This window comes from Pararge aegeria, chromosome 18 (assembly GCF_905163445.1).
Source record: "Pararge aegeria chromosome 18, ilParAegt1.1, whole genome shotgun sequence".
In the NCBI taxonomy this organism is placed as follows: domain Eukaryota; kingdom Metazoa; phylum Arthropoda; class Insecta; order Lepidoptera; family Nymphalidae; genus Pararge; species Pararge aegeria.
The window spans coordinates 11,424,592-11,451,193 of NC_053197.1; the positions used below are offsets into that span (position 1 = coordinate 11,424,592).

The window sequence follows — 26,602 nt, forward strand, 5'->3', positions numbered from 1 at the left end:
GTGTTTAAAAAATAGAAGAAAAACAAATATGTTGAAATAAATAAAATGCACTTAATGGGTGTTTGCTTTTATTATTTTTTAATATTTTAAAAACGATCTAAACACTAAAAAGTGACTGAAAGATTATTTTCATAACAAGACATCAAAGAAAAAATTAGTTAGTATAGCTAGTTATTTCATCGAATAACACGATAACTCTTGCCTGTCATAGCGTCCGCATTTCAGTTGATACAGTGACAATATTTACGCACAAACGCGCCAGCTGCACTCGCCACTCAGCACTTAGGGCCGACAAAAGCACTCGAGGTGTTACTTCAGTCAATTGCGGGTAGCTTTGTGCATACTCCAACGTACTAAACCCTTGCCGCCATTGTTGGAATACGAGAATAAGTCATGTTTTATTCTGTTGTAAGTGTCAGCTAATAATGCCTTGAGTGTAAAAGTAGATCTTGAAAGATTATTAGTTTAATCATCTGTTTTAATAGCCGGCCATTAGTATACGAAGTTCAGACACTTGGAGAAGTTGAAAAGAATATTTTTTATTGCAAGACATGCTTGCAATGGTCGCCTATTATGTTTGATAGAAAACAGAAGAAGTGGAGAAGAAGAGTAGAGTATTTGAAATAGTAGAGGTTTTAGTGACAGCTCGTCCGAGGAAGTACTACCGCCATCGTAATTCCCGCCGCGCCGCCAAGGAGCATGTTCCGATCTGAAGGGCGTGGTTGGCGGTGTGTTTTACTTTTATATTTTAAGACATATAAATAACTATCATTAACTTTGGTAATTAGGCTCTTGTGGTTCTATGCATCAATAGGATCTGATGTTGGAATGTTAGGTTACATTAGACCGAGGACCTTCCACAGTTTCGACCTTCACACAACCGATTCTAGAAAAATATATGATACTCTATGTAGTCTTGTAGTTGTACCAACTAAGTAATTACAACGTTATTATTTACTTAGTAACAAATTGCCACAAACTCAACCTAATGCTGTGCATAGACAACAATGAATTTCTGTTTGCTCCAGCATCCAACTGGGCAAAGGACATTAATTATTTTTATAATTTAAAAGTTAAAAATATACTAATAAATAAAATAAATCAAAACAAAAACACACACAAATATTAAATTTTTAATAGTAAATAAAACAAGAAAAAAATTTGGAAAATCCAAAAGTGCACGACTCATAAGGCTCATTTAATTATCAAATATAGAAAAAAAAAAAAAAAAAAAAAAAAAAAAATTTTAAACAACAGTACTAGGAAAGTGATGCACAGGCGCCCCTGGTGGAATAAAATGTACATAATATCTATAGATATAGATATATCACCATCCATGTTAATTTTACACGGATAAATATAGATATACAGTCTTGCAGTTTTCGTTTTTTATTAATTGCAATTAAACTACACTGAATTAATTAATTATTCGCATTCAGTGACCTACAATCGTCGATTTTTAAAAGTATGGAATTAATCTCCATTAAACTATCTCGACAATAGTATGCAAAATATCTCGACAATAGTATGCAAAATATCTTGATTCCGTGAACTAACAAGACTATAATAAAAAAATAGCCGCCGAAATGAGGCGAAAAAAAAATTTCGATCGTAAAGCACTCTCTGATGCTTCGCATCATGAGTCGTGCAATAAACATAAAATGGTAAACTGTTATAATAATCAATCATAAATTAACCGTAATAACATAAATGAATGACTTAAAAATAAAAACTCATTTTGCATAGATAAATCTAGCTGCTTCGATTTGCATGTCAAGGTGTTTTTTTCTTTATACAATAAAAAAACGCTGAAGTATCTAAAAGTTTCTATAATAAACGGATCTCTTGGTTTGTGAAATTCCTGGTTTCCCGCGTATGCTAAGTCGAATAAACAAATACTTATAGCTCAAACGCATTTATCTTATTTCAATTATTTTGAAGTAATCATCCTTCCTATTACCAGCGTATAGCCATTCCCTCAGCAGAGAGCAACATTCACTATCGGGCACGGTTCTCCTCCCACAGGGAGAAGGGTTTAGGCCGTAGTCCATCACCCAGTGCGGATTGGTGGACTTTATACGCTTTTAGGAACATTATGGAGAACTCTCAAGCATGAGGGTTAACTTACGATGTTTTCCTACACCGTTGAAGTAAGTGATATTTTAATCGCAATGCACATATTTGAGAAAAGTTATAAGTGCATGCTGGGACTACTCACAATAATTGTATTAATTTGCATTTATATTACCCGAAATAGCCATAGACTGGTACAATATTCATTACGAAACACTTACCGGAGCATTGGAGTGACAATTAACCCTCAGATTAGTGTCTCTACCCCCGAGTTAACGACCCTTTGTGGGTCATAAAGGACACTCCGATGCAATGCTTCGAATTGTTCGACGTTATTTCCGCGTTTAAACCATCTACCAGATAATATGTGTATCTATAGCATCTATAATCTTTTTGATGATTGTTGTGTCATAAATTATCCCACAATTTCAAACAAATCATCGTTATACTGATTTGTACATGTCATCAAAATGGATGTTACAGTTAGTATTCAGTAGTTACTACACCCTCGATTTTGCACATAATATATTGTGAAATGTAACCCTTTCTACAACTTTTTAATTGGAATTATTCCATTAAAAAAATCAAAGAATGAAGGACATATTTAGCATTCGAAAAAAATATTTTATTTACCAAGAAGAACATTCGTTTTTATATAATAAAAGTATCCTATCCATAGACCAATAAGCCAGGCTTTTTCCGAATTCGGTCAAAAGTAGTTCTGCGGCACCTTCCAATTTATAGTATTAGTTTTGTCCATCCAGATTTAGTAGAGTCCTTTCAGAGTACAGTAATATCGTAGGGAAGGATCGACGCGGCTGTAGCCAAAGCTTGTTCTTTTTAGCCCAATTAACTTCACTATAGTCATTAAGTAGAAGTATTCTAGTAAAAAAGTATAACAAAACCTTTATCAAATTATGATGAGAGAATGTTCATGATGAAGTTACTGCAAGTCTACGTACTGCATTGATACCTTTTTCTGAAACAAAAAGTTTTCAGATGGCAAAGTTAAAAGCGTATAATTTCCACCATTGTCAACAGCCAACGATTATCGGTCTGCCCCGTCATTTCCGTGTTCACTGTCGCACCCCTGAGTAGGGTAGCAAGAATGCGGTAAAAAATATTTCTGAAAATGTATTGCGGATCGTCTGCTGTAGACACAATAAGATAAGGGAGTAAATCTGATTTGGTAGGATCAGCTGCCAAAGTTAGTTCATGTGACCAATTAAACATAACTAATATAAACATATTATTTTATCGCATGTCTTTTAATTTACTAGCTTTTCCAGGCTTTAAACACACTGAAAGTTATAAAAACGAATTCATAACTAATTAGTTATTTATTGTATCCACACTTTTGATGAACTCGCTTTATATTGTAGGCATTTTTGTTTGCCTATAATCTTTCACTATGTACATATATAAGACAAAAATATTTTGTCACATAGAACATGGTAGTGCTTGATAAAAGCGCATTTAAAAATATATTGACTTAACATTCGTTTAGGACCAACATTAGCTTTGCTGAACAATTGTACTTAGGTTTTTTTTTATTTTTATACAGAGAAAATGCCTGACGCATAGCACTCCGTTGGGGGAAACGGAGTACTTATGTGATACATACACCCACTAAAAACTCTGTGTATTCCTCGATAGACCTATAAATGAGAGCACGGGGTTCACTTGCGTATTCACCGCACTCTCGCCAAGGTTTTGTCGCCCAGTGCATGGCGGGTCCTATCATCAATGGCCTGATCGCTGCCAATACTTAGTTATAGCTTTATTTTCATATGTCTGCCCTGACTGAAATAGAATATAACATTTCTTTTCCACATCACTTTCCCTTATTCAGACTTTAAGAACATTGCAAAAAGAAACCAAATTCTTTATTTATACAGACTAGCTGTTGCGCGTCGAGAGCTTAGCCGGAAAAGTTACCTCAGTGCTTTTCTGGCATAAAAAGTATTAAACTTCCATCTCTAAGATAGAAGCTATCATCGTCATCATCATCATATCAACTTATTACTAACGCACTAAAGGGGAACGGGTCTCCTTCCATAATAAAAAGGTGTTAATGATATCATTTGCTTCAATGGCGAAGGAAAACATCGTCTGGAAACCTGCATGCCTGAGAGGTTGCCATAATGTTCGCAAAGGTGTGTGGAGTCCACCAATCCGCGCTGGGCAAGCGTGGTGGACTACTCCCTAAACCCTTCTAATTCCGAGAGGAGACCCGAAACCTGTAGTGGGCCGGGTTGATGACACCGACGAAGAACCTTTTAAAGCACTGTTTAAATTAAAAAAAATAAAATATGGTAATCCTACTCCAGGCTGACTTACGTTCAAAAAACAACTCAGTAATTTGCATCCGCTGCAGTGAAGTCGATTCAGTACTTCCGGTAGGCGCCACGGCTATCTAATTGCGATGAATGGACCCGCAAAATATTCTGCGGTCCAATTCAATTTCAAACCGTTTTATTAACATCAGAGCGCCTGGGCATTAGTTTATTTTGTCCTGAAGGGACGGATTTAGATCATAGAACCATGAAACACATGCTCCTATGCAGTTTGGTTGGCATTTTAACGAATTCTGACATGTAATGCTACTATGGAAACAGATAAAAGATGAAGGCTGATAAATAGTCATTGGATGTTTAAACTAGTTAGGGAAAACCAACGAAGCCAATGCCATTAAATTGCCCTGCCGAATTGCTTTGTTACAACTAGTCCACACCACATGTTGTCTAAAAGCTTCGCAGGAAAGTACTCTTTAAATATAATAATGTTGTGACGACAGATCAGAATACAGTTATCACCTACCCTCCTCTTCGTATCGTGGTGGGTGGGGTGGTCACGGTGTCGTACGAGGCGACTAAGGCAATATAACGGAGAACGGGCATTAGCGTCCTCTGTGCTACTACCATCTACTGGTTTTGACGACCTCCGTGGTGGAACGGTGAGCGCTGTGAATTCAAGTAGGAAGTGCCGGGTTCGATTCCCGGCAGGGCAATTGCGAATTTATAATTTCCGAATTTTCTCTGGTCTGGTCTGGCGGGAGGCGTTGGCCGTAGCTAGTTACCACCCTACCGACAAAGAAGTGCCGCTAAACGATTTAGTGTTCCGGTGCGATGCCGCGTTGAAACCGTTTAGGGGTATGACTACCATACTCTCTAAAAGGTTAGCCATCTTACACTGCATCATCACTTACCACCAGGTGAGATTGCAGTCAAGGGCTAACTTGTAGTGGAATAAAAAAAAGGCCTATAGTCCATAAATCGACTTATCGACGTATTTATGCAATATTTTCTGTGGCAGAAGGGACCTGTGCCTATCAGTGTCATATATTATATATGCTGATGATACTAGATAAATAACCAAGTAGGTATACTAAAAATAGTAGCCTTTTGTGACAGAGCTCGTTCGTGGAAGTACTACCGTCATATTTATATCTGCCGCTAAGAAGCATTGCTGTGTTCCAGGCTTGAAAGCGTTGTTGCAGGTATAATCACTGACATAATATATGAGGCCTAGCATATGCGCCTAGGTTGATGGACACAGGTTGGCGTTTCTTAGGATGTGTTCATGCGAAGTCTTGCTCTGTTATGGTTTTCAAACTACCATCAGATGACCCATCTAGTTGGTCCGCCAATAATAATTACTATCCAGAAAACGGAAACGGAAGGAAATTTAAAAAAACTTGCTAAGTTAAAGATATAATTTGGCAATATTTAAGGCTTCTATAGCAATGGTGAATTATGATTCATAAATAATTATGCGCAGTTCCGCCATTGAAATCGTATTTGGTATCATTAGTCATTATCGAGTCATTATTATTCAGTTCGGAGCTACTAACGATCTACTAACAGGCGATAAGTACCGGTTTTCTATTCACTGTTATAATAGGTACTAATTTTTATTTTTTTGTTTGCCATTTCAAATAAAAAAAAATCCAACACACCTTCATATTTACAAAGACGAGGAACTAAAACCTCCTATTCATTCGAAAATAAATAACCTATATTTTAAAATTTAATTCAAGATTCACGAGTTCCATTAAAACAACCTTTGTATTAACAAGAAAGATCAAACAAACGTAACACCAAAGAAAATTAAAACGTTACTAAAAACAAACCTAATTATAGCCCAATTAAAAGCCGAGCTCATAAAGCTGACATTTGTACGTACTCGGCGAGGCGACTTATTGATTTTAACCGCCCCGTGTGACTCATCTCGCTGCACCCCCACCCTGTATCCCCCTGGACCACAAACGCTGTTTGCTCTCTTTGATTGAACTTGAAGAAAACTAAAGGGTCGCAGAAAGTTTATTTGTTGAACTGTAACTCTTTTATTCAGGCCGACTGCGTTTTGCATCCATGTTTCGATTGGACTTTTTTTTCTCGACGTCTGCATTCGATTCCTCGTTAAAAGTTTGTCGCTTCGAAATTTTCCTCGCTTTCAGTGCGGGCGGGATTTATTTTTAATAGATGTAATGGAAACCTCATTATTTTTTTAAAAGTTGAAACTCGGCAATGGAAGCTTGGTGTATTTAATAAAGCTCTAGGATCAACGCCGCATAAATGTGAAGTTAAATAATATTTATGTTTTATTTCGGGCTTTAAGGGTTTTTGGAGCGTTTTTTTTTTTGTTATAACGTCAGATTATAAGTTAAACAAGCCGCGCAAGACCCTGATATGATACTTTGCAATGTAAATAAGATTTCCTCATCAGGCGTTTGAGTCGACTGTATGGTTAAACCGCCACAAACTAATACTACGTTTACTATGTAATACTACGTTTACACGTGTAACTTGTTTAAAAAAATATAGTAAAATACATCTACTTCCAGGCAACGCATCTAAATCACGCAAGATTATCGAGAAGAAAAAAAAAACATAACTCGTATAACACATAAGAAGATGTTTACTTACTTTAGCTGATGTCGACAAGGAATACTTTTAAACTATTAGATTTTAACTAACTGTAAATCTGTTATATCCATTTCCGCGTATAAAAAGGATAAAGCAAGAAACATATTATTGTCATATTTCTAATAGTCTTTTAATAGACAAAGATGACCAAAAGTAAATTGTACAATGCGAGGCGACCGTATCGCTAAATAGCGATCTCCAGACAACTATTTCAGTGGAAATACACAGCTGTAAAATAAACTCGGTGCTGTTGAATATTTTAATTTGCAATGTTATAAAATTTTCCGAGAGACAGCAAACTTCTGTCTAGTATACCAATATAAATCCCCATCGACATAACTGTAACAACTTTGATTTAGTTTCATTTCGGTAACGGTAGACCATTAACCTAATTAAAAGTGCCCTGTGCTAAAACCCCGGTCGCAGGTGGCACGACTTTACTCCTAAAGCGTTGGGCCCATTTGCAGTATTTGAGCACGTGTGCCCACTTTGCACTTCACGAAGTCGACTTAAAGTGAACTGTATGCGACAGTGAGCGTCAAAAGTCGAGGTATATTTTTATGAGTCCGCGACACAGCTGGGTCTAAGAGATTGGGATGGGCTGCTGAGTGGATTTCAAAGAGGGTATTAAAGTTGTATTAGCTTCAAAGATATAAAACTCAGTATAGGGTAAATGGTATTGGGTTCCTACATTTTAAACAATAAAAGAAACCTTTAACTTTACTATCATTTCTTATATTTAAAAAAACAACTAACTTCTAACGCGAAAGTCTGAGAAAAATTATTTAACAAAGTAGATAAATAGTGACTTTTAAGGGTAAAGCCGATCGATTAACAAATTGACTTAAATTGTAAGTGTGTAACAATTTGACCTTTCTTTGCTTTTTTTATAATAGATTGTTTGAAGTGCTTATTGTTTAACTATAGCATGCTACTATAATTAATCCTTCCTTTTTAAAATGGGCTCCGCGACTTTAAAAAGATAAAAAAAAAAAATTTTAGCTTTCTTTTTATAAGTTTGTCCCAAAGATTTGTAAAACTACTTTATTTTTTTACTTTTTTACTTATTATTTATTATTTAGCTCAGGACCATGGATTAACATAATATTTTTATTACATATAATCGTTCCATACTACAGAGGCTGTATATTTTCAAAGACTGACTGAATGTGCAGTTTTACCTGATTAAGATTTTGCCTCGCTTGGTCATTTATCTTTTATCCTTGTTACGAACATTGAATGTTAGTTTCAAATTTAAATTATTTCAACATATTTTCGCATTAAATATTGTATTTCAATAGAGCTCTGTCATAAATAATAAAAGTCGCATCTCCTATCGCAAACTCGTAAGCTGGTACAGCGCAGCAAATAATTAGTGTTCGTTCACCGAAAATCGTTCGAACACAAAAGCGCGATTAATACAAAACAATTTACAGCTTTTAAGCACCTATATTACCCGAAAACGCAACAATCTGGCTGGAAATTAATTTAACAATCGGTCGCGGTAATGGGTTTCGCGATGTCGCCATGAATCATACAACAATGGTCGCGACGATACCCGTCGGCGGCTAGGTGTTAACACAAAAGCACCTAACAGTTACCACGTCCCTGAGTTATGTTCCTGAGGCTGCGATGTGAAAGTGGATTTATTAGGAAAGTTGGATTCCAATTAAATTTATATGGTCTTAAACGACGCTTCTGCGGTTTACTGTATCGTGTAATATCATTTTGTGGTTATGTTTGCGTTGGTGTTGTAATGGATTTTATTCCTATCCAATGCTTCATACATACTCTTCGGTGAATTTAATTGATTATTTTATTATAATAGGCTTTATGTAATGTGTTATAGTTGTAGCGGCGATAACACAGTGGTTAGGACTTCGACCTCACTCGCGGGGTACAGAGTTCAATGTTCTGTACATCTCTACCTTTTTAAAGTAAGGTATAGATTAGTATAGTAAGGTGAAGTAAAACATCATGTTCTCAATGGGATGTGAATTCCACCAATCTACACTTGGCCAGCATGGTGGAATACGCCCTATACTCTTCTCATTCTGATCGAAGACTCGTGCTCGTAATGGAGTGATAATCATGATGATAATAGACATAGTTATATTATTATTAGTTTTTAACAATTGCACCCAATTTCAATTTCACAGATCATTTTCAGAGACTTTTTTTCATCTTTCACTAATCCTAATACCTAAAATACTATGCAAGTTCGAAAACATGTTCTTTCGTATAAATTCCTAGGTTTGAGCTTCAATAGTGTGTGCTTCATGCTGCACTTCAAGAGTTTAGCTAACTGTATACAATTTTTTTTAATAATAAGTAAGTGGGACTCTTCTTCTTAATAAACAAAATACCATAAATATGACAAAAATGTTTTGCAAAGTTTCTTTAGTTGCATTTAACTAACTAGAAACTCTAATAAGTATTCATCCACTAGGTAATATCAGTGCGTAAAATGAACACAATTATAAAATATTTAACAGATTATTTAACCTGTAAGTTTCAGTCTGCGACAGACTGGCGCAAAATTAATTTCACAATCGATAACGATAATGGTTGTCGCGATGTCGCCATGAATCATACGGCAATGGTCGCCACGACAAACGACGGCAACCGAGGTGTTAACAACCATATACAACATGGAGTTTACACCATATTCTATACGCTTGGTATAACATTTGCAGGCTCGCATACGTCGAGTTGTTTTCGGGCATCGAAACTCTAATCTAACTGTACTCGTTTTAGAAAAGCTAATTCTGTAATCCTGATTTTTTTACGTTACAAGAACACTGGCTTTAAACAAACTGGAGCTTTAAACAAGGTTACAATATTAATTTTAGGCCGGCATTAAAGTTTATCGAAAGTCGAAACAGACCTAAACAGACGGACTACCAAGTACCTTAATCGACCACGGTAGTTCTTGTCCATCCTGTGTCCATCTTCAGGATGTTAAAAAATCGACAAATTTGGGGCAGTGAGTAGCTTACATAGTACATAATACAAATAGTAAACAAATAATATTTATATAATATATTATAATATTTATAATACTTTCGTAATCTATATATATATAATGAAAATGGTGTTCCTTTGAGGCTCAATCACGCTTAAACCACTGATCGTATCGACATGAAACTACCACCATTCGATGCGAAATTTTTCCTAGATGGTTTATGGCTATTTATTTTTCGAATTCTAACGTTCCTTCATTTTTTTATTGCTGTTTTACTTTTATGAACATTTATCCCGCTAATAAAAACGTTTTCTCTTGATTCTTTTGTTTTCATGGATTTCAACGGAGTTTACTGAACGGATAATGTTCTTTTACATTCAGCTAAGAATCTACTCACGGTAGTGGAGAACGGCTGGACCAATTGGGCTTTTTTTTTATCTTCAGAATTGTCAGGAGAAAGAATGTATTTTTGTATGTAAGAAAATTTTAAAAAAGCCCGATAAAAAGTTAAAAATTGCGATGATAATCGAAGAATTCCCATCTATATAGTCACTCACCACGAAATCTCGGGAACCATAAGACTTAGAAACGTGAAACTTGGTAGGAATATTACTTTTGCTATGTAGAGGTCAGCTATGAATAGATTTTAAGAAATTCCCAAAGAGGATTGCGGGGGCGTTAACAATGAATACTTCCCGTTTTTAAACTATAGCTCCTATAGACTTCAAATTTGGTAGGAATCTTCTGTAAGAGGTGTAGAAATAGGCTATGAACGAATTTTACGATAGCTCACCCCACAGGGGGTTGCGGGGGTGGGTATTAACAATTAATATTTTTAATTTTCCAGCTAAAGCTCCTCAAACAAGCTCCAAATTTTGTAGGAATTTTCTATAAGTGATGTAAAAATGATTTATGAACAAATTTTACGATATCCCACCCCAAAGAAGATTGCGGGGGCGTTAACAATGAAAATTTTCCAATTTCCAAGCGATAGCTCCTATAGACTCCAAATTTAGTGAGAGTGTTCTATATGTAATATAAAAATGATCTTCGAGCGGATTTTACAATGAATCACCTCCAATAAGGTTCGCGGGGGTGGGTGTTAACAATAAAAAATTTCAATTTCGAAATATAGCTTCTAAAAATTCTAAATATGGTAGGAATCTTTTATTATTCACATAAAGAACATCTCAAAATGGATTTCAATAAAGTCTACTTCCGACAGGAATTGCGGGGGTGGGTGTTAAAATCTAAAATTTTTATTTCTAACCTGTAACTTCTACAGACTCCAAATTTGGTGGGGATCTTCGTGTATGTAGGGGTATTCGTGTATTTCCTTACAACAATCGTCTTTTTGGCATCGGAGAAAAAGTCATTGAGAGGTTTCAAAAACTTAACTTTATCCAATCAACGGACTAAGAATTTTACATTCATTTTACTTTTGCAGACTACATAACCGACGAATTCTTTTATTGCGGGATCTCGGAAATGTAACAGATTAAAATGAATGCATTTTCCAAGCACATGAGATGTGGAAAAGAAATTTAGTTACTTATTCCAATAGAATTCATAAAAAACATGCACAATTAATTTTCTATAAAAAATTGATGTCACGGAGAAAATTTTAGTTAACAGAAAATTCGTCGCACTTGAACCTAGACAGATTTCAACTTCACATATGAGACTTGCAATGACTTTAACTTAAACTTTCAATGCTCATTTCAAATTTTTTTCTTCATGTCAATTATTATTAATTTTTGGAAGAAAGGGACGGAAATGTTATAATGATTGCACATTGAAAGTTACAATAAATATTAGTGAGAAAAATCACCTGGATGAAAGATACAGGCTAAATCGATGGAATTTGGAATTTGAGTAAGTCTAAACAATATCGATGCTTACAGTTCTATCCGCGGGGCCTATTTATGTTCATACAAAAATAAAAATAAAGGAGAATAATAAAAATATGAAAAAAATAAATAAAAATGAAACATAAAATGTAATTTATTTCCTTTTTCAATTCGCCCAGCGAAGCGGGCTGGAAACGGCTAGTATTAGTATAAGTACAAGATAAAATACAAGTTGTTTCTGCGCGTTATTCAACGGACTTCTTTCAGTTTATATATGGATTTATAAGGAAAGTTGGACATCAATTATTAGGTACTTTTGTCATTAAATGCCCTTGCGTATAGCAGTTTCGGGGTATTCTCATTACTGTTAACTATGAGTTTCACACACAAGGGAATATTGTTATATTACTCGTATGTAGGTACAATGTCTGAGTTTCGAATGTCCTGATTTAATACGCACAATGTTTTGTGAGAATAGACTTTAAATTGGATTTTATATGGTTGCCAAGTTCTAGTTATGGAATATGATTCTGTGCCTATTATCCTGCGTGGTGACGGCAGATTAGAATAAAGCCGTCACCACCCTCACTATTTCCGCGAGTGGCATGTTATGAGGCAACTAAGGCAATATAACGACGAACGGGCAGCAACGACCTCTTTGCTACTACAACGATCACCAACCCTTGGTCATTATGAACACTCTCCCGTTGGAAGAGGCCTTTATAGACTATCACTAAGTTTCTAAACACCTGCAACGCTCACATTCTTAATGGCCATTCTTTTTTACACTTTTTGCAGGACATTATGTTGCTACGTTAATTTACTGCTTTAGGTTAGTTTCACACTAACGATTTCTTGATGCATACCTATTGTGATTGACTTAGGTCAGTTTAACGTCTCTGTTTCTTCTAATCTTAGTTTATTTCAATCTAATATTTAATCAATCATCGATATACTGGTAAATATCAGATATTATCATGATTTCTAAGCTAATAATTATGGTGTACTTTAAAACTCTGGATGACATAAATGATGAATAATTTTGAGATCTCTTTTAAAACAATGAACTACTCACTTATTACTCTACCAATATATTTGTCATCCGATTTCTCCTAATCACCCTTTATTATTTATTATAGCAAATTTATATAAAAAGGTATCTAATAATACTGAAATCCTTAAAATATGCCCACAACCTGCATTCGTGACTCGAACAAGTATCCGGTGTATCGTTTATTTGGCACAGACCATTAATTTATAGGCCAGTTACACCGGCTGATACGAATTTTGTTTATTCGCTTCCCCAGCCTGCAGCCAGCATCGGTCTTGCTTTACGGTTTGGTTATTTAAATTTTTTGGTTGACTCATGTTACAGTAATTTATTTAGTGGCTAAAAAAATATGCTTTTAATAACTATATCTTGATATGTGCCAGATATATTATTAATTTGAGTAGCATTTTCACTAAATATGTACTAACTTTTTTTGAATTTATTGGATAATTTGCAAGAAATAATTAAAATTATATTTAATTCAAATCTAATGTTTAGCGTTAAGACTTCGGTTTAAATTTCGGGTAGCCGAGTTCAAATCCCAGCACACGCCCGTAGCTTTTCTGAGTTATGCGCGTTTTAAGCAATTAAAATATCACTTGCTTCAACGGTGAAATCATCTTGGTCATCAGGTCCACACAAGGGTTTTTGTAGATTCCACCAATACGTACTGGGCCAACGTGGCGGACTACGGCCAAACCCCTGCTAATTGGGCGGAGACCCGTGCCCTGTAGTAGGTAATGGGTTCATATGAAATGTGTCGATGGGTATTTCGATATTAATACATAAATGCATCTTAGTAGTTATCACTCATAAATGATATGCACCAAATATTTAACAAATATATTCTACTCACCGCAGTAGCACTAGTAACCATGGCTGGGCACAGCCCTTCTCTCTTACAGGAGAGTCCAATCCCACTACATCATAATCTTCATCATCATCGACATCATCATCTTGGCCTTAGTAGAGCTTTATGTGACCGGGACCGACCGATTCTATAGATGACTTCACCGACATTTCAATCAATTTAAATTACAAGCAGCCGGTAACTAAAAAAAAATATTCCTTTATATAAACTATTAGTTATTTAAGCAAAACTCAATGGAAAAAGCCAACCCTAGTATTTTTTTTTTATAAACTTTGTTGGTCGAAAGTTTGCCATATTCGCAATTCAGTTCACTTGAGTTGAATACCTCTACTTTTTGCGGATTCAGCTTTTGTAAGCTCCAACGTAGATCGAATAAAAACATTTTTCAAGCAAAAGCATACCGTATTTATCAAGAAATACGAACTGGAAACAGACACTTGAGTATCTCCATACTTCTAATATAAATTTAGGTATTCAAATGCCTTAATTTTTGCGGTTCGGGCTTTAGAATTACACTCAAAATGCTTCATAAAGCGTCAGAAAAACTGCGCATAGCGTAAAGCGTTATGCGAGCACGGAAGTGGTTTTTCAAAAGTAATTTTGGAATGCTTTTTGACAAAAATGCTTACTTTCATATCATAAGTTGAATAACCAACCTATTATTATCAAAAATTTGTCGTGATAAGACATAGTTTATTGGATGGAATTAATAACTAACAATGAAAACAAAGTTTAAGACTTTCTGCTCTCTTCATTTCTGCTTTCATGCCGCTGACCCAAGTACCTAGGTGTGGAGGATCGTAGACTCTCAGTATTATTAAAAGATAGATAGATAGAAAGAAGCCCGGTAACTCCTAATGGCATTAGTCAAAGGTTTTAACCTCTAAATACATTTCTGCTATGAGAAAAAATAGCACCATGACCATGGCAGGCTGAAAATAATAACCTCTTAGTAATGATTTACTAAGGGCACTAAACTCAAACTCAAAACATGAATCTGTAAAATCGTACCCTTAGCAGGTTTAACGAAGGTTGCGCGATAAAAATGTGATATGAAAACATTATCGTATTACTGTTGACAGCTGTATAAATAACACGGATTAGTTACCTGTAAAAACGAACCTATAATATTATGACCACGGGGTAACTTAAGAGAAAAAAAGTTACGAACGCAAAATATTATTAATTATACACCGCGCAGCAATTCGTTCCCTTTATTTCCACTGTTACTAATTGTAACAAATGTTGGTGATTTAAATTTTAAACTACGTAGTGTTTAATTTATGCAATATTGTGCAAGCGGTTTTGTCTCAATTAGCAGCGCGGTGGCAGCCCTAAACGATGAGCATACACATATATTCTTGACTATTATTTTGTAACTGAATGGCTAAACTTATAATATTTAGAAATGTTAATTCATATCAAATACACACGAATAAAGTTCAAGTGACAATCTGCTGTATTTTATTAAGATTATAATTAATGATTTTTGTACGCCTGTTTTCAGAGATAAGTTTGGACAAACTTATCTTTTAAAAATTTTTGCCACATTTGTCAGAAAGAAAGTGAATTTAACAAGAAAACAGGTTAACATTTAGAAATTGTATTCAGAATACGTCAAAAAATACCCTAAATTCAAAAAGAACGCCTTCTATGGGACTTCTGCTTTAGGAATATTTTAACTTGACTGTAGAGACCATAAAAAGCAAACATGAGCGAGAAAGATTTTAAAATAATTTATTAAACAAAGCTTTTTTAAAATTAAAAGCCACCCCTCATCCGCCCTTAGAAAAACTGACGTTTATTACACTAATATTGAAAAAGTTTCCACAAACGTTCCACCACGCCGTAGGGTACTTGTAATAAAACGCTATGTGTACGCGCTTTTGGCACATATTTTCCCAATGTTATCGTTATCTTTACCACGGTAATAAGAGGGCGATGACCGACCAAAGGGTAGAAATAACCTTAGGCGTAAACAAAACAACATATGAAACGAGAACGTATGATTATTATGTGAAATTGCTTGCCTTCCGCCTTTGTAAAGGATGCGCGTCGAACCTTTTACCGAGGAATCGGATAATAATAGGATAGACAACTATTTGGAGTTTTTAGGATTGTCTTTTCCTAAGGTAGTTCTTTTATATATGGAACTGACCTCACCCATTTATTTCGTCATACGTAATAGAACATTTATATTATAGTTTTTGCCAGTCTGTCATATGGAAAATACTATTACATATAAATACTATTTTGGAAAATACTAATTTTAAGTAAATAGAGTAGGTACATTCCTAAGTACTACGATAAAATAAAATCATATCGGAAGCACTTACAGCAGCATATGGCAGCAGCATATGCAATATGTAATCCTGTACAAAAAGGTAGGTTTCGATACAATTGAATTATACAATATAAACAATACACGATATATACAATTATAAAATACTATACTATACAAAGCGGTGATGGCCCAGTGGGTAGTCGCTCGACCAAAGGTGTGTGGAGTCCACCACTCCGCACTGGGTCAGCTAGATTATGGCCTTAACCCCTTCTCATTCTCACCCGTGCCCTGTAGTGGGACGATTCTATACAAAGCCCCCAGTACGTGAATCTAACTCGCATTCTATAGCTTTTTATTGAAAATACTACAGTAACACTTACTAATATAAAAACTTCTTTCGAATAAGTTCACTCTCATCTGGTTTTCATAAATTGCCAAAAGCTATACAACTTTAAAAAACGTCCTTAAAAAATTACATATAATTATGGTAATCGTAATATAAAAATATTTCCAAGCTCCTGAACAAAGAGCCTTTTTAAAGCGAATGCGTTGAAAATATGTCCTGAAATACCGTCTCGATATAAAAGCTACTCTTACAAAGCGGTCGGTTTCTATGGGTATTGAATTTATGGTAATGCTCTTAGCATTAGGTTCCTAATTTTATCCAACCTTTGAAAGCGTAAAGAGCTATTTTTATTTTCCTAAGTATTTTTTCTCCTATTCAAGTCATATATCTAAATTTATGACTTCACTATGACATTTTATTCTTTAGGTGCAGCAGAGTCTGCTAAATGTATTTGAAAGAACTTAAACTATTAAAAATAATCTATCATTGAGTGAATGTTACTATTTTTGTAAGCTCACTGTAATATATGTTGTTCTTCACGGAACAACATATATATTATACGTTCCGCTTTCACAATTCATCAAAATTTTCTTGATACAATATATTGCCCTACATGGGACGAGACGGACAGAAAGACAGGCTAGGTTTTCAAGAAAAAAAAAAATAGAATTAAGCTTCTGTCAGACTGTCCGTCCGTTCCGTCCGTCTGTCTGTTTAAAATTTCACAGAATATGTAACTCTTTTGCCACTATAGCATTAAATATTTAAAATATAAAAGTTTTATATTAACAGACCGATTCCCATAAAAGAAACGTCTGTGTTTGTTGCCCGATCTTAATAGTCTCGAATTCAAATCGACTTTGCTTTCGGGGGGCCGATTTCGAATCTCAGCACGCATCTCTAACTTTTCTTTTAAAGTTATGTACGTTTTAAGTTACGTACCATCAAGTGGGACGTCGGCTTGGTTGGTTTAAATTCCACTTCCACAAATAAGATGGCGATGTAACAAATAATTTGATTAACTTTTAACTAAAACTCGGTATAAGTTACGACGGCCAATAAAGTTATTCCAAACTCTAACGGCTAGTTTAATCTTGCCTCTTCGGCGGCCATATATAACAGATGTAATCAAAAGAAAATGTAGGAAGTCTGCAAAGTAGGACCTAATTCCCGGCTTATGACACTATCTGGTTGCCAGAAGCTTGGCAAGCTGCCCAAATCGCTATTTACAGCACCTTATCGTATTCTATATTTATTACGAATAATAAACAAGAAAATGAGTTTTAACAATTTCTACTGCTCCCAGATTTAAAAAAAAATATAAAAACTATTCGAGACTATTTTTTATCAAATAAAAAGTACTTGTCATGCGAACAGGAAAACTGTTGAGAAATCTATCGGAAATTAGATCCTGCGCTTATTTTGGATGTTAGTAAAAACAAGGTGTATGAAATGCATTTCACTGAACTTATAGTGATTTTTTTGTTCCGCACATGCGGGATGTGCAATAACGTACTGGGGTATTAGGCTGCTATCAGAGCTTTCTATACGTTTACCTATTTCATAAAAGCACCAAAAGCAATTAGCCTAATGTTCCGTTCTGCGCTTTGGTACTACGAGTAAAGCAAGCGGGAAAATGAAGTAGCTATAGATATTAATATCTCGCATCTACGTCTTTTCAGAGTATATAAATATATGGACAGTCGTGGTATACAATTCAGATTATAACAGATTTCGATGCGATGTCACGCAGCCGGCTTACGAGAATACAAGCTGTCTGGTCTGAAAATAAATTACGTATACTAAAAGCTTGGTGGGTTTTTTTTATTAATTTCATTTATTTAAAAGGATTTGATCATCCTATAGCTATACTGGTTAAATCTAGACCTTAAATCTATTAAAACAAGTTCTTGCCTTATTGAATGCCAGAGAGGCAAGATGCGGCTAATATCTGTATTGAAGGGATTTACATTTCCTTTCAGAAAGAAGTGTAACCTATATTGGGCCACATTTACTCAGTATGTGTTGTAATGCATTAAATTGAACTTTGAACGACCTCGTGATGAGACCTTGCCCATTAGCGCAGCAAAACTGTTTAAAGCAATGCATCTCGAACGAAATTCATATACAAACTTCTACGGTCTTTCACATACTATTTTGTATACGTCATCTACTAGGACTGGCAGTCGTAGACAGACTCTTCATGATATAGTCAGAGAATCATTATGTAATCAGAGAATAAAAACACTTAGATTTCCAAATTTCCTCCTAAAACTAAAATTATGTTTCTCTCATTTTAGAGTCGAGAGAGTCTATCATCAGACGGTGAAGGGGCTAAAGGGGATTGCTCTTCCGTGGGATCCTCAGGATCAGAGTCTGACGAGCAGCCACCATGCGACATCGGTGTGTTAGAGCGATTGATCCGGACGCATCCAGTGTGGTTCCTACCTGGAATCCAAAGAGCTGGAGCTTTTCATTTATTACAAGGAAAGGAGGAAGGGGTAAGTTTACATGTGATTTCTAAGGCTCTCTGGTTCTTCAGTTATTTTTATATTTTAAGCAAAGTTAAATAACTATTTAGGCAAGTATCTATTTCCTTTCAAGGTACGTAAGTCTGTATCGCACTTGACAGGCTTTGTGTTTAATAAGCTATTCGATAAATATTTTGTATACAATACTATTGGTTTAATAGTGTAGTATCAATGTTTGTGATAATCAAATAACTTTTCCCTAGAAATATTTTTTCATGTGTTGTTGATATGATTTATTCTATGTGTGTATATTTTACTGACCATTCTTTTTTTTTTGTAGAAAAACTTAAAATTAACGAAGTTATAGACTTAAGTTTTACTAATATTTCTAGCTATATGTGTGTTAGGCGGCCATAAGTTTAAATGCATACCTCTAGCTACACATTAAAACTTTGTTCTCATAAAAATGGACAAACCAGAGGCAACGTTTTCATTTGACCCTTGAAACACGCGACCCTTGTCAGCATTTTCTTATGCTCTCACTTATGAAAGATTGACAATTATTACCATGTAGAATCCAAATATACCTCTTAATAATTTTATTAATATTCCCGATATTGTCATTTAATACATAACAATAAGGTAACATAAAAAGATGATAGAAAAATAAATTGATAAAATCAATTTTCCAGAACTTTGTGGTGCGACAATCGAGCCAACCAGATACGATGGCGATCAGCGTCCGGCTCCCGGCGGATAAAGGGCCTTATATAGAGCATTATCTAATACAGGCATCGGGCGGACGCATCGGGCTAGAAACGTCGCACAACCGCTTTGATAATATACCAGAGTTGATCGCACATTACTCCCAATGCTGGTATGTATACTCATTTATGGCTATAATATTTTTTTTGGAACTAATATTTCATGGGATACTTAACTACCTTCACTCAAAGCATTCTTGTTTTGATTCTCAAATTTCAACTCAAAATTCATTCACTCAAAATTTTGACGACTGACTCTGTGTGTGAACAGCGACCCTGCTTTCTATGTTCTAGGCCGTGGGTTCGATTCCCACAACTGGAAAGTGTTTGTGTGATGAACATCATTGTTTTTCAGTGTCTAGGTGTTTATCTGTATATTATAAGCATTTATATTTAGTACCCATAATACAAGTTACGCTTACTTTGGGGCTAGATGGCGATGTGTTGTCTTAGTATTCATTTTAAGTAGGCCTACTTTATTAGAGAAAAGAAACGTCAAGTAGGTATGTTTGTTTGTACCAGTATGTAAAGATTCTACTGAGAAGAAACCATCAAAAAAATAAGTAGTTGCTCCTTTCCAACATCTACATGTACAATTATTTTTGCGGGCTGCTTCCATAATACCAACTATCTTCCTTATTTCTAGGCTACTAATATATGTCATATTTAAAAAAAAACTGCTTTAAGCGATGGTAGTAAGTTCCAAAAGGTATTATAGCAAAGTTACATTTTAGAATGGTAAATCTATCAATGTCCCACTACGGAGAAAATACCTCATCTTCTTTTTTTTTGGAGTGTGGGGTTTGAAGCTTAGACCTACCACGCTGCTATTTGATATTGTATGAATATAATAATAATAATACTATACTACGACAATACACACATCGCCATCTAGCCCCAAAGTAAGCGTAGCTTGTGTTATGGGTACTAAGATAGCTGTTGAATATTTTTTTTATTAATATAATACACATAAATACTTATAATATACAAATAAACACCAGACACAAACAAAAACCAACCAAAAACAATCATGTTCATCACACAAACATTTTCCAGTCGTAGGAATCGAACCCACGGCCTAGGACTCAGGGTCCTCAGAAAGCAGGGTCGCTGCCCACTGCGCCACTGGGCCGTCAAGAGAATTCACCACCACCAACCTTTGTTCTGTAGCTGTGTCTTTTACACCAAATTATTTTCGCTGTATTTTGTTTTTTTTTTAATGTTTACGGTGTACAATAAAACATGGCTTTACGGTTTCGTCAGCAATTTAACCCCGGGTTGGTGTTGCGACTTTCTTGACAAAAACAAAGCTTTATATTTTTTGGTCGACTCTAGTCGAGTCTTAGATTCTTTAAGCTAAGACTTCAGAATGCATATTTGAACATGGGTCTCCCCTGCGTGCCAGGAACCAATTCGGATTCCCTGTAAGTAATGCCGAAACTCTAACCGCAGGCCTAGCACCGATTCCTCAGCGGTCTACCTTTAAAACCAAAGTTTAATTAATAAAACAATATTTGAAGATAATAAAATGCTTGGACTTATCTTATATTTATAATGTTGCAGTGACGAGTTACCAGTGCAGCTTCAGTTACCGAAGCCTCTCCGTGAAGCGAAAAGTCGTCACCAACTGAGTTCACTTGCTCTACTCGGACAAGAGTTCTGGGGGTACCCTATGGCAAACCCGAAAAACAATCCAAGCAACTTACTCTCACCGTGCCAACTAGCCAATGGAGTTATTCCTATGGCCTTAACGCCGTCTGACACTGGATCTAGTCTTAGCAGTTTTAATGCCAGTAAGCATTTTCAAAAATCTTATTATTCGAAGTTAAAAAGTCAATACGTACTTTTGATGTGTAGATACAAAATTTTACAAAGTGAGAAGACGATGATAGCTACATTCGTCACCTTTAAACCAAAGCTACGAGGCCGGAAGGTTCCAAACACACCCTATTTATGTAAGAAAAAAAAAATACGGGCTATTTATGGGCAAAAAACCTATCAATCTATTTTGTTGAATTGGATAATATGTATTTCATACAATAACGTTTCTATTTTAAGGTTCAACGGCGATATCTCGAGAACAGGTCCTAAGCCCGGACAAGGACCAGAATGTTGTTCTTAAAATGTCACCAGTCGATATGACAGGCTCCCCACCGAGTCAAAGCCAGAGCCTAAGCACATTTAAAGGTAGAACTGCGCCATCTCCGCCAGCGAAACCTACTGGATCGTTTATTAGAGCTCCCCGACCTACCCCACCGAACACATTAAACTTGATGTCAAGTACAGTAAGTACTAACACTGTATGTAAATTCTAATAACGGCTTGTAGGCTTTTTACGTAGAATCGTGTTATATATCGTATATAAAAGGTCCATTACAGGCCACACAGATCTCCCTAGATTTAGTATAATATGAAAACATTTTAAAACGTTCTAACAAAAAAATAAACACAATATATTATTGTATGTATTAGTATGCATAGGTCCTATATTCATATAATGGTAATAACACGATACTATGTTTTATAATAAAAAAAAAATATTGTATAAATTCGATGATAACAAATGCCTGTACCTGTTTTCAGGCGAATATAACACACCCACACACATTCCCTACGTGTAGCAATCCACACTCACCAACTCATACTAACATTGTTAAAACGACCCCGCCTCCCCCTCCTCCGAGATGGGCAAAACCACCGTTCCCTAAAATGTCTATATCTCCAAAATCCGAAGCCCTATGTTTTAGTCCCATTAACAAAGCTACCAATGGAAACATAACAGTCACAACAACAGTAACATTCAGTGTAAACAATACACAAATACACAATCATCAAATCAATGAAAGCATACAAAGTGACCAGTTGCAACTAACGCTTGCGTCTAATGCCATGAATAATAACAATTCTGACGCTGGATTCAGCATAACGGATGCATCGAAATGTATAACAGAAAGTAATGGAGATTTGCAGGTGAGCGGATTTTTGATAATAAAGCATGGCGCGTGTTGGGCATGTTTTGTTGTAGGAACTAGTAATTGGCCTATTGCTGTATATATTTATTGTTAACTAATAAGTATTTTGTAAAGTTTAAGCGTATTCTAACTAATGTTCCTGTTCCCGTATAGAACATGATGCACCGTCTGACACCTGAGGGAGAGTGTATTAGTACAATGACAGCTAGTTTACACGGAAGCTTCAAAAGACAAATTGCTGAACAGAATAGCGCAGATGCAGGATCACCTTTAGACCCTCAGTCTCAGACAAATACGTCTGATTCCGTTGATCCCATAGCAAACTCTTTAACAAAGTCAAGCAACGCTTTTGCTTCTAACCAATTAGTGTCTCCGAATGGAACGAACTCTGTCACCAGTGGTATATTCTCCCCAACAAGTCAAATAAACTCACCAGTGTCTAACGATACTATTTCATCCAAAAGTGGTGTATTTTCACCTATGAGTCAAACTAACAAAAGTGAGGTATTTTCCCCGATATCTCGAAGTTCACCTATTTGTAACAAAAATGTATTTTCTCCCACTTCTAATCATTCTATTGTATCTCCTATGACTTGTAAAGATAGGGACAAAGTATTGTCACCCAATACTAATACAACAAGTACAACGCCTTCTAGTCGATCAAGGAGGAGCAAGCACTCTCTACGGAAGGAATCCAGACATTATCAGGTAGGTTAATAGACCTATAGCATTTATTTATAAACTTTAGTTCGTATTGTTTGCTGTAAATATAGCCAAATCGACGCTATGTATTGGCATTTTGATACACATATGCATGAGCATCACTGTATAATAAGCAATAACATTATTTTCTGTGTTTTTAAAACTCAGATTAACCGCACGGCAAAAACGGAGTATAAAAAGTTTACATAAAATTTAACAGATAAGATGACAATCATTTTTGAAAGTATTTAATGAGATTAACCAAATAACTGGTAAACCTGAAATCATTGATTTTATTTTAGGAATCAGATATCCTTGAATCCCCAGGTGTATATTACAGAAGTTCTTTGATGGATAAAGTAAGCGATTATGAGGACATATGGGGACCAGAGGGTAATAATTGCTCCACATTTAAGCCACATAAGTCTGAGAATAACAATCATGTTAGCAATGGTATAATGAAGAGTAAAAGACCAGATCTTTTACCGGATACACTGCGTAAGTAAAAAACTTTCAAAAAATAACTGAAAAGATTTTTTTTTTTTTTTTTTGGTTTTTTTATTATTTATCTTCGTTTTTGTTTAATAGCTAAATTAAATACAGCCAAAAGCACACAATCTATCTTAGAAAAAGAAAACATGATAATACTCAATTCAAGTGAAAGTCTTAGTGAAAAGCAAAATCTCTCAGACATTTCCCTCAAGAAAAGTTTTAACGGCTCCAATGAAATTATAGCGACGACAAACAGCAAAGGAGAAATCGTGCCAAAAAGACCAGACAAACTTAATATTGTAATGAATATGAATAAGAAATTCACTGAAGAAATCGAAGCTGCGTTGAAATTAAGAGAGAGTCATAGTAATATTGAAAGTATGGAAACGGTTAAGTTAGAAGATGAATGCACGAGAGGAAAAGACTCTGAAAAGGACCACGCTGGCAGTCCTTTTTATGCTGACCCGGTCGATGCTATAAAAGAAGTAAGTAAATCAAACAAAGAGATTTAACAACATTAAATGTGGTCAAGACTATAATTTCTGAGTATTTATTTATTTTACCCTGGGATATATTTTCGGGTGAATGTTTTAGAATATGAAATTATTTTAATCTATTTTTAGGCCGCTCTGCCACCAGTACAACGACGTAAACTTTTAAGAGCGGGTGTCATGAATCTCTCTCAACGATATTCAGAACCACCAAGTCAGAATCATCCTTACTACCCACTTCGCGATATGCACAGTATTGAAGAACTATCGCGTAAGTTTGCAAAATAATCGAATTGACTTTGTTTAGATATAATTATAAATATGCTTATCATATCATAACTAAATTTAATGCATAATGTATTTTCTATAGCATCATCCCCGAACACGTCAACATCAGTTGACAACCTAGTGTCACTCAGGGGAAAACCAAAAATGAAACCAGTAGAACCGCCACGGGTAGCAGTTAAACCACCTACTGGTAAAAATGAGCAGACCTGGGCGGTGGACTCAAGTTGGCAGTTTATAAGTGAGTTTCATTATTACATATTTAATGAACTTAGGGCTACAAGATATTTTAATGAACTTAAAAACCTTGTTACTTGTATAATTAGGATTACAATAAAGGGCTTATGTAGAAATTATGTTGAGATTCTTCCTTACTAGATACAGATTTGATACATAAAATAGAGATTGCTTTTAGAAAATTGCCGAACCGATTTTTTTTTTTACTTTACCATAATATTCTCTCACTACTAAGTATTATTATATAACTATACTAAGTATTTCTTGATAAACCTATTAAGAAGTACTAATTACATTGACTAATGTAACACATACATTTTTACAGACAAAAATGATGAGTGCTCAAACAGTGAAAACGGCACATTCCCCTCACTTGCAGAGCAAGAAAGTCGGCTTAGCGGCGTCGATGATGGGGTGCATCATTTTACCGTTCACCAGGTTATTGCACAAAGGTAAAATATTAAAAAGTTTACAATCAAAAATAAGATTCTCAGAAATGCAGTCTAATAAACTTTTTATTTTTTTGTTCTTCTTTTTAAGATTTCCCGAATTACGTCTTAATGCTGAGCCAGTTGCGCTTCCAGAAGAAACACGTTCTCCACCGCGAGCATCCTGTTATGATAATGTACATGATCTGAGACCACTATCTGAACAAGTATGAATATACTATTAATCTATCGACTGAAATAGAGATGGCTAAAAAGTTGGCTAATAAAAACTAAGCCTAATTCGCTATAGGCGCGTAAAGCAGCAGAATCCGTACGCTGAAGTTCATAGTTTCTAAATCTTTTTAATCCACCGGACAAATCTTACGCAATGCTCTTAACGGATGCTTTGCTCCGAATTCAGAGTATCCTCAGGACAAAAAATTGGACTTGGCATTGGAATTAGGGATGAGATAGGAATGTTTATGATAAGACTTATTAAATTAGAGTTTCTTATTAGCTCATTTCGAAATACTTCTAGTTTTTACAATGATCTTAAAAGCAGCAATATTTTTGAAAATATAATGAACCTAATACAAGTTTAAAACTTTTACAGGCTAGTGATGATGGCACAGTGTTCTCAGAACCATGGGATAGTACTCAATGGGATGGACTCATACCACCTTCATCCAACCAGCTTTGTTATGAAGCAGTAAGTCAATATATCACTCCTTACCATATCTTCTGATTTCCCGGCTATTATTAAAAATATAGAGATAAAAGAAGAATCGATATATATACTGATTTCTTGTCAGAATTACTTGATTATATTCTATAGTTATCATTGCAAACCTCAAGAAAAATTTAGAAAAAATAATTTTTACTAATTTATTTATCAAAAGTGCATCACTACCAATCATAAGGCCGCCCTTAGACATTGCGTTAGTTTATAAGTTGTTTGCTTTCTTTAATGCTTAAAGAACACTTTTTTTTTATTATCAGGATGAACCATGCGAGTGGGAGTCCCCTATACCACGGCGAGGGAACGGGACAATGCGGGCAAAAAGTTTTAGAGATCGACTGGATCCTCTACTAGGTAATACTACAACTATAAATTCAAGAAAATAACCAGTCTGTAAGAATGACGGTTTACAAAATCAATATTTACTTTACTAATAACATAACATTATGTAAGGAGATAAAATACGGCAATGTCACTGCCTGAAAACCCGTGCCTTTTAAGACATGTAGAATGTGTGTTGCTGAGTACCTATTAAATATTTGTTTAATAATAGTAATCACTCCACGTGTATCCCTTTCTTTGTGTACATTGTAGTCACTTTAATAATACTAAATAGTTAGTAGGTAGGTACTACAGTAACATTATCATACTAC

The 26,602-nt window shown here is 35.2% G+C and overlaps 1 protein-coding gene across 8 annotated transcripts in view; it reads left to right on the plus strand.

Moving 5' to 3' along the window:
- The window catches only part of LOC120631343 (protein sprint), a 283,580-nt gene that overhangs the window by 249,503 nt on the left and 7,475 nt on the right, over window positions 1–26,602 (plus strand). For 4 of the 8 annotated variants that reach the window (XM_039900843.1, XM_039900842.1, XM_039900839.1 and 1 more), the window contains 14 exons: window positions 18,669–18,869; window positions 19,532–19,716; window positions 21,167–21,396; window positions 21,662–21,888; window positions 22,187–22,573; window positions 22,729–23,283; window positions 23,580–23,775; window positions 23,866–24,254; window positions 24,393–24,531; window positions 24,631–24,786; window positions 25,108–25,234; window positions 25,323–25,437; window positions 25,824–25,919; window positions 26,210–26,303. In XM_039900843.1, the coding sequence (XP_039756777.1) occupies window positions 18,669–18,869; window positions 19,532–19,716; window positions 21,167–21,396; window positions 21,662–21,888; window positions 22,187–22,573; window positions 22,729–23,283; window positions 23,580–23,775; window positions 23,866–24,254; window positions 24,393–24,531; window positions 24,631–24,786; window positions 25,108–25,234; window positions 25,323–25,437; window positions 25,824–25,919; window positions 26,210–26,303 (3,097 nt within the window). The remainder of the gene's footprint in view (window positions 1–18,668; window positions 18,870–19,531; window positions 19,717–21,166; window positions 21,397–21,661; window positions 21,889–22,186; window positions 22,574–22,728; window positions 23,284–23,579; window positions 23,776–23,865; window positions 24,255–24,392; window positions 24,532–24,630; window positions 24,787–25,107; window positions 25,235–25,322; window positions 25,438–25,823; window positions 25,920–26,209; window positions 26,304–26,602) is intronic. The other 4 variants (XM_039900841.1, XM_039900845.1, XM_039900844.1 and 1 more) reach the window with 4 other exon arrangements.